This window comes from Sinocyclocheilus anshuiensis, unplaced genomic scaffold, assembly GCF_001515605.1.
Source record: "Sinocyclocheilus anshuiensis isolate Anshui unplaced genomic scaffold, SAMN03320099.WGS_v1.1 scaffold321, whole genome shotgun sequence".
In the NCBI taxonomy this organism is placed as follows: Eukaryota; Metazoa; Chordata; class Actinopteri; order Cypriniformes; family Cyprinidae; genus Sinocyclocheilus; species Sinocyclocheilus anshuiensis.
The window spans coordinates 55,432-65,290 of record NW_015537948.1 but is presented as its reverse complement, the minus strand read 5'-3'; the positions used below and the strand labels follow the sequence as shown (position 1 = coordinate 65,290).

General features: G+C 37.2%; 1 protein-coding gene across 1 annotated transcript in view; it reads right to left on the bottom strand.

Moving 5' to 3' along the window:
- The window catches only part of LOC107664393 (protein kinase C alpha type-like), a 70,790-nt gene that overhangs the window by 57,733 nt on the left and 3,198 nt on the right, over window positions 1-9,859 (bottom strand). The window contains exon 2 of the mRNA XM_016454953.1: window positions 8,642-8,770. Coding sequence (XP_016310439.1) covers window positions 8,642-8,770 — 129 coding nt within the window. The remainder of the gene's footprint in view (window positions 1-8,641; window positions 8,771-9,859) is intronic.

Genomic DNA, 9,859 nt, shown 5'->3' with positions numbered 1-9,859 from the left:
AGCCCTCCGTTACAAATTGGATCCGTGCTGATAGTGCTGATAGGGACCACCAACGTGTTAAGCTGAAGCCAAAGCTTGGGGGAAGGGGGAGGTTAACCCTCAAAGATGCTGATAGGGACCACCAACGTGTTAAGCTGAAGCCAAAGCTTGGGGGAAGGGGGAGGTTATGTAATAAACCCCTCAAAGAAGACAAACAGACTCCAGAAGTTCAGGCCTACAGAGAGCGATCAGAACCAGTGCGAGGTCTCATATGCAAACTCTAAACTTTTAAACGAATTGGGAATTCTTCGATTAAGATTTTTTTATTTTTTATCCAATTAATATCCATGACTTTACCAAGATTTTTCCAGCCATTTGTGATTACTATTTTTCACAATTCACAAATCACTCAAATCCCAATCAATAGAACAATTCAGACATCAAATATCACTATGGATTGCAACCAAGTTTTAGACTACAGAGCAATATCTAGATGAGAAAAAGTACACTACCATTCCAAAGTTTGAGGTCAGTAATATTTGTTAAATGTTTCTATTAGCACAGTGTTTCTCAACCCTGGTCCTGGGCACCCCCCAACACTGCTCATTTTGTATGTCTCCCTTGTCTGACAAGGACACCCATTTCAGGTCCTGGAGTTTCTTCTAATGAGCTAATGAGTTGAATCAGGTGTGTTTGATTAGGGAGACACACCAAATGTGCAGGGTTTGGGGACGTCCAGGACCAGGGTTGAGAAACACTGTATTACATGGTTCCCTGGAATACTCGATTCTGATTGGTCAGTAGCAACATTCCGAGGTATGTTATTTCACGATAACAACCGTTGTCAATAGCAACGCAGAATAACACATGTTCATACACTCTAAAAAATGCTGGGTTGTTTCAACCCAACTTTGGGTCAAATATGTACTCCAGCTAATCATTGTCTTCAAGACTACTAGAAAGCTACAGGCAGGTGAGTTTTATCAGGGTTGGATCAAATCTCTGGCCAAGTTTGCCCATCACTGGCCTAGAGCAGAGGCCGGCAACACTTCAAAGAGAAAGGAAAAATTGAAATCGCATCATATGACCCCCTTTTTATAAATTTACCCCAACGGTTGGGTTAGTCCATATTTCACCCAAAGTTGGGGTTGAAACAACCAAGCATTTTTTAGTGTACGGGTATTTGAGGCTGCTCGTTTCATTCAAACACAACTTGCCTCAGTTATTGACTGTATTTACTGTAAAAAAACCACTGTTAATAGCAGGCTTGCGGTAGTATTGTTAAAAGTGTTCGTCTTAGTACTAAAAGTGTTGCTAATTGAGGAAAAGTATTCATCTTGTAGCTACACTGTAATGGATTTAAGATATTAAAAAGGAAAGATTTTAAAAAACTTTCTTCTCAAATAACATTTTATGTCCTCGTCATTATTTATGTGGTGAAAATAACCTAATAATATGTAATAACCTAGAACACGGTCTAACACTTAATGGATGTGCTGTCAATTCTTCGTCATCAGTTCGAAACCTAAATGTGCTATTTGATAGCAATCTTTCCTTTGAAAACCATGTTTCTACCATTTGTAAAACTGCATTTTTCCAATGTATCTACATTACGACCTATGCTCTCAATGCCAAATGCAGAAACGTTAATTCATGACCTCAAGGTTAGATGCTTCACATCGGGGTACTGATCACCCTGTCGGAGTTTATTGTACATTATGTACATTATCCCTTACTAAATAAAGTCTATTATCCTCACCAAATCTGAATTCATTTGATTTATTAATCAGAAATACAGAACAAGCATTAATATTGTAAAATATTATTACAATTTAAAATGTTTCCTATTTTAATCAATTTAAATTTCACTCCAGTATTCAGTGTCAGTTTATTTGATTTTATTTTTATTTATTTAAATTAATTGTCTGGAAAACCTAAAACCTAAACTTTCCAAATATTGCCACGTTTTCCATTATTGTGGGAACCATGTAACTGTGTAAGAGCAGCAGCTCATATCTCACTGGTCAGTCAGGTTTTTTTTTTTTTTTTTTTGTAGGCAGAGGAAAGAAATAAAAATGTAAAAGAAAAAAAAAAAGAACAACAACAACAAAAAAAACTTTCCCCAACTAGTGAAAAGCACTTTCTATAGCACCAGTAAAACTATCACCAATATATGACTCCTCCACAGAGGACAGCTTGTGTCAGCTGCATTGATCGAGACTTTGAGACACTATACAGGCAGGAAGTTGCCAGTCCCATGGGAAATTTGCCTTTGTGTCAGACACCCTGGGACATACTTCTGATTTACAGCAGGTCTCCACATCACAGCCGACAGAGGCAGTTATAGGAGAATCACTGACAACTTGACAAGATCAACTTACAGTAAACCAACGTGAATTTCCGTGCTGATCCAGACTGGTTTATGCTGGTTTAGTACTAGTACCTGAATAATCTTGCTGTTCATAAAAAAAACAAAACAAAAAAAAAACCATGAAGTTTAAAGAAGAGCCAAAAAGTATAATTTGTCTAATGAAACTGGTTGACCAAACACTTCCTGCTAGCAATTCTTGTATCAACCACTCGCTTAATATCTAATAAGAGTGTGTTGCCATTAAAAACCTGTTTAAATGATGATCAGCATTCAGCAAGCAGGATAATATCCTGCACTGAAAAGCATGACTAAGGAGATGATGACTAATGTAGTGTAAATAGGGATGACTGAATGGCTCAGGCAAGTTAGCAAAACCACTTTCGCACCAACCATATGGACAGAACTGTGATGTCCGAAGCACTCCGTTCTGCACCAAAAGCATCTTAGAGTCTGATTAAAAAGAGGAAACCTAGCCTGAGGGTGTGTTTATGTGTGTTTTTTGTGTGCCGTACAAGTGCACATGGATGCTGCTGTGTTCTTGGCTGGACAAATTTAATCAAGTTCACACCAGAGCAGTGAACTCCCAAACCCCATGAAGAACCCAATCATATTCCTTACAGCTCCAGGCAGATGACCTCTCCAGACACAGAAAACATGTGTTAACACTTCTTTAGAATCCAGCTAATGATTCATTTCATGTTCTGTAACCTGAAACGACAATATTTTTATTTTCACTGTACTTTTGAAATAATAGAGTTTGAGACATTGTAATGTACACAACTCAAAACTTTGGCCTACAAGCATGAACTCCTGGCCAATTAACAGAATTGCAATTTCACCTTGTGTCCTTTTCAAAATCTATGGACATTCTTTTCATTGGATAACAAAAGATTTAATAATAAAGTGTAAACATTAATTAAATATAGCACAGTCAACAGTGAAAATGTACAAATATTAGTGTACATCATTTTTTCTATGATTAAACTGTATTAGTCTATATCAAAGCTCTGTCAATCTTTTTTTTTTTTTACTTAAAGATAAAGCAGCAAAAAGATTCTGTTTAAAAAAAATGGTTCTTCCAAAAATGTAAATTCTGTCATCATTTACTGACCCTCATTTCGTTCCAAACCCATAAGACATTTGTTCATCTTCAAAACATGAATGAAGTTATTTTTAATAAAAATGGAGAGATTTCTGTCAATCCACTGAAAGTCCAGGTAATCAAAAGTTTCAAGCTCCAAGAAGGTCATAAAAGCCTCATAAAAGTAATTAATATGAAGACATTTTGTTTTCACACACAAATCAATCACATCGCTTCATAAAATTGGTATTATAAACCACTGGAGTCAAATGGATTACTTTCACGATGCTTTTATGACCTTTTTTTGGAGCTTGAAAATGTTATTTCCTAGACATTCCATAGACGGCCAGGAATCTCCTAAGTTTTCATAAAATATCTTCATTTGTGTTCTGAAGAAGAACAAAAGTTTTAAGGGTTTGAAACAAGAGGAAGCTGAGTAAAGGAACTATCCTTTGAAGGGCCAGAGAAGATGGAAAACACAGTTAAAAAAAATCTAAATTATGTTTTTTTGTGTGGTTAAAGAACCCCAGACTAACACCATCAACTGCAGTTCAGAGGGAAATAAAATGCAATAGTGTAGAATATGGGTCCTTCTACACTATAATCACTGTTTATGACTTTTAATAACTATAGAACTTCCTGAACGGGACTCATGATGAATTCTCCAGATAATCATCAGCGGATCAGTGTGCAGCCCCTGCCTGACTTCAGAATGTGTGTGTGTAAGGTCAGAGATAAGCAGAGATGATATTCTCACAGCAGGGAAGAGGTGCAAGCTCTCAGGAATGTGTTCACTGGACATGCATGCCTCCGCCCCCACATAAACCCCCACCATCACACCAGCCGGGCATCAGGCCAGACATCTGGCACTTAAGCTCCCTCATACCTGCTGCCTGCCTTAGTCCTGCTGTGACCCTTGGCCCTCCACACGCACAAACATGCTCAGTCTCTAAACCCACTCAACCCTCAACACATGACCTACCATGATAGCTTAATGCTAACTGGCAGTTTGTGGAAAAACAGCAGCAAAGTATTATAAAATCTGAGTAATAAGACTAATGTGAACTTGCAAGGATCACGCAAAGAGATCAAAATAGGAACATGTTATGTGAATTATATAAATAATGTAGAAGCATTAAAATCACAAGAACTATTTGGATAAATATAATTCTGTTAGGACCACTATCGTCAAAATGATTGACACTTTGCATACAGTTTGGATTGGCGGAATGGTTCTGTTCTAGGTAAAATCTCCCCGCTCACCCATACAGCCTGTCATGAATGAGCAGGGAGAGCAGCAATAACCCCCAAACCACAAACTGATGGCAAATCTGAAAGGAGAAACATGTTCTTCTGAAATAGCAGAGGCTGGAGCAGCATGCCCCTTACAGGAGGAGAGTAGCAGCAAATGGGTGCTCTTCTTTAATAAGTGGCTAAGAAGAGCAGCATGCCCTTTAATGCAGTACCTGACAAGATTAAGCGACAAGCATATGGTCAATACCAGAAGTTTAAGCAACAAGCATGTTGCCCTTATCCAGATGACGTTGTTAGCATTTGAATAACAACCTTTAGTAGCAAAATTTACATACTGTGCGTTAAGTAACAAGTATGTTACCGATACACTAGATAGCTTTAAGCAACAAGCATGCTGCTGTCTGAAAGCATGTTGGCAATAATAGTCGGATAAGCTTGAAGAAATGGCATTTCCAATACTAGATTAGCCTTAAGCAGCAACCATGTTTCATCAATCAGATAGCCTTAAACAACAGCCTCTGCTTTGGAAAGTTTAACTGGGTAACAGAGTGTCGAAATACAACCAATAAGCCTATAGCAACAAGCATGTTACTGAACAACTAGCCTTAAACAACGAGCAATATTTGCCAATTCCCCGATAGCTTTAAGCAATGAGAATAAAAGAAGAAATTTAGCTTAGCTTTGTGAAGACATTCAGAGATGAATAAAGGGTAAGATATAGGCAGCTGTGATGTGGATGCTTGATCCCCTTCTTGAAATCTTACTCCTTCCAGCAGGGAAGGCAGATCTCGTGTAAACTGTTGTTGATGCAGTCACATTAGCACAACTTCAGCGATGATTTGCAGGCAAAGAGTCCAATGTCAATGATATATCACTGCGAGAAGCATCGCTCGCTCAGGTCACTTCCAATCTTGCAGCTCGTATCAATCAACGAACTGTCAACAGTCAATCAAACAGTGTGAGGAACAAACCCCTCTCGCAAAATTCCTGATTGTACTCTTCCTACAGAGATGGAATTCACTGTCTAATTTTCTCCAGAGCAAGCGATAAAGCTGCTGAATAATACAGAATAGACCTAATATAGGAATACCGTGATATGCGTCGTATTCCTGAGAGTCAGCTGATGCAAGCTTGACTCTCGTGACCTGCCAGAACTAACGCTATGCTTGATTTTTTGGATGATACTTAAAGCCAAATTTCATGTTCAGGGCTCAACACATTTACTAACAGCTTGCGCTAGTGCAAACCCTCTTTTGGTGTTAAAAAAAACTACTGTAAGGATTTAATAAAGACACAGTGAAAAATTAGTGATGAAATGGCTGACCTTATTGCATATGCATTTGTAGCAGAATATTTGGTCACACTTTAGTTCAGGGACCAATTCTCACTATTAACTAACTATAGGGCTGCAACAACTAATCGATAAAATCCATTATTATCGATTATGAAAATCATCGACAACGATTCTCATTATCGATTAGTCGGGTCTGCCCTCAGTGGACGTCCAACTTCAGCTGGTTGCGTCAAATTACAGCACTGAATTAGGCATTTATATGGACAAAATGCATCTAAAAATAGTGGAGGAAACAGAATGAGATGCTGCGGGAGAGTTACGTGATCCAAGCTGCCCAAAACATGAGAATTCTTTATTTTAAGCTTTAAGCTAATGCATTAGCGTAATGGCTTGCCCTGTCAGGCACTTTGACAAAAACTTTTAGTTTATGGTCATATCCTTATGTATAAATGTCACAAATAAAAATGAGCATTTCCATTTTTGCATAAAGGTCCGTGCTGACAGTCTGTGTTACGTTTTAATCTTTACTGAATGAGCGACGGGCGCGTGCACATGCACGTGTGTCAGACAGACGGAAAACAGAGACAATTAATAATCAGCGCAAAAACATTTATTGTGCTGAAATATCTGTTGTTGAAAGTTAAATTAAGATTTAACGGTCAACATGCATTGCAAGTATTTTATGAGAGTAGCAACTGAAAGGGGATAACAGCGTGTCATTTTCTGAATATAAATATCAGATGCTTCATAACCGCCTATTACAGGGTAAAGAAATGACAGGAAGACGAGACTGTGGTCAAAGTGAACATGTGTTCCTGCAGAACATTACTCTCACCTATTGGTTACCACTGAGTTTGTGATCTTTATTATTATTTAAATTTTTAATTCAAGATTTAAACTATATTCACTATATACAATGCTTAACAAATTTATTAAAACAAATTTATGTAAGGTTTTTAACAAATTATGGTTTGTGCCACTGCTGCTCTAAACTAACAGTATTGGTGATTACCAAAATAATTTTTTAGTTTTCTGTATTGGTTAGTTCTCCAATATGCGTAAGCTCTTTAGTAACAGTAGTAGGCTATTCCTAATGCTATAGTAATTATTGCTGTTATCTATGAAAGAAAGGCAGAGAGCTTTATAGTGTTTTTTTCTTCAGATACCCAATTACAGTCAAAAAGTACATAAACAATGCCAGCAAGAATGCAAGCTGTTATGAAGGGCATAGGAGGCCATTTTTTGTTATGTGAATAAATGCTATTTAGTTGTTTAAGTTTATTTGCCCAATAAATGACAATTAATTTGCTGCTTATTAATAGTTAGTAAGGTAGTTGTTAAGTTTAGGTATGATGTAGGATTAAGGGATCTAAAATATGCTCACACAGAATAAGGTATTAATATGTGTTTTAAAAGTTCTAATAAACAGCCAATATGCTAGTAATATGCATGCTAATAAGCAACTAGTTAATAGTAAGAACTGTCCCTAAACTAAAGTGTTACCGAATATTGAAATAAATAATTCAAGGTGATTTACTAAGGATTGCGGTAGTCAGTTTACTGGTATTTGCACCATTATTTAATACCGAAATACCAAAACCCAAAAGTCCTATGTCTTAACCCATTTTGCACTCGTGTTGTTAGTAGATTACACGCACCTGATTATCATCGGCTCTGCTTGTTTGCAACCCTATGCTAATTTGATTGCTAATTTGATTGGTAGTTTGCGTTGGTCATTGTGGAAATTATGTGGCTGTGTTTTTTAATTTGTGCACTGTGAGTAGATCACCTGCAGAACTTTCCACCTCTATTAGTGCTTTTATGGGATTGCTGTCACACAAATTTGCCCTGTTTAGTATCCTAATCCTTTAGGATTTTCTCTACGGGCCAGTGGTTGCAGTATTTACTTGCGTTGACAAACAAACAAACAAAAAATAAGCAAACAAATATATATTTTTACATTTTGATACCACAGCAAAAACTACCAGTCTAACAAATATAAAGTTCAAACATGATTAAAGATAAGTAAAGAGTCAGTGATAAAATAAGAACAATAAACAAGCAATAGCACAAATAAATACTATAGAATACTATAGACCACAGACACGAAAGAAATAAACAGTGCTTTAGGCTTTTCAGGTTTAAGAGTATGTTTAAGAGTAGTATTCAGGTAAGAAATACTACAGAAATTGAATAACATAATCAAATATAAAATAACATTGCATAGTCTTCACTGTATAAATTAAATAAGTGACTTTACAACTACATGTCAACTACCAGTCATTAGAATATTAGTAGAATGTCTGCTAACACAGCAGCAGGCAAATTAGGCTGCTGTCACTTTAAGACCTAATTCACAGATCCAATATATTGACACATATCTCATTTTCTTAAGACATAACTGACTGTGTGCCAAGGCTGAGATTTTGATATATTTTGTGTGTATTTGTCTGGTCAAGCATGATAAGACATGAAAGAAAACTCTGAGAATGTCTGAAAGGTGTTTTTTTCTGTGTGCTTTGGGTTTATTTAGCTGGTAAGTAGCCATGTCATATGACAAAATAAAATCTTTCAGGATGATACAAAACTTGTTGTGATTACCCTGCAGGGATTTTTTGTCTATCCTATTCTGGGATGTTCCCAATGCATGTGGAATGCTGACCTGTGACGTGGAGTCTGTCTCCGCTGACCTCGACCTTGAGGAAGAGTCTTCCTCTGCGTTCGGTGTGGTCGGTCCCGCACAGACTTGGCACGTTCATCACACACTGTTTATGAACGTTCATGTCACAGGCTGAGAACAAGAGAGAGAAACATCTATAAATGCTACAGGATTACACACATTAAAGTCAATATAAAATGACATTGACAACCCAGTTTACTTCCATGGTCTATTCAACAGAACAGGACAGTCAGTGTATGTAGGGCTTGATTTTATATACTGGGAATTGATTTAATTGTAATAAGTTGTCTATATCCACAACAGTCATGCTAGTTTTCTCGTTGTGGCTTTATAAAATCAGTGTAGAAGCACTCATGGTCGTAGAAAGTCCAAAACAGCCCATAAAAGTAATAACTTAAGTTGTGCCAGGAAATCCCTAATATGGATAAAGGTATACTGCTATTGTTGTAGCCAGAGTCGGCAACCCATACAACTGGCCATTTACGTTTCTAGAGGTAGCCTCGGTGGAAATGGATTTTGGGTAGGGTCCCCCTTGGTAGAAAATGTCTTTGGGAGAAATTGCATTCCACTATAATGCAGTGCTAATTGACAAAGTATTTATTACAGTATATAAACTGCCTTATTCTGTGATAAAAATTAAACTATGTTTGTAGTTTATAAACCAATCATAAAATTGTCATTAGGAAAATATAGGAAAAAATATTATAGAATACAAATTATTGGTTATTGTCCAGCAGTGTATTTGATTTCTTAGTAGGGTTGTGACGGTGAGGAAATTTTCCCACCGGTTAATCGACGTGTGACAACACCGGTAATACCGGTATCACCGTGGGGGCGGGGCGTTCCCTCTTTTCCTCGCTTTTAAATAGCTTGTAAAAGCAGCGTGCGCATTTTACTTTCACTTTGAAATAGCGGCAATTCGGCGTAAAGCAATTGTTAGTTTTTAGTTCGTTTGAATTTTCCCTCTTTTCCTCGCTTTCCTTCGCTTTTAAATAGCTTGTAAAAGCAGCGTGCGCATTTTACTTTCACTTTGAAATAGCGGCAATTCGGCGTAAAGCAATTGTTAGTTTTTAGTTCGTTTGAATTTTCCCTCTTTTCCTCGCTTTCCTTCGCTTTTAAATAGCTTAAAAGCGCAGTGAGCATTTTACTTTCACTTTTGAAATAGCGGCAATTCGGCGTAAAGCAATTGTTCGTTTTTAG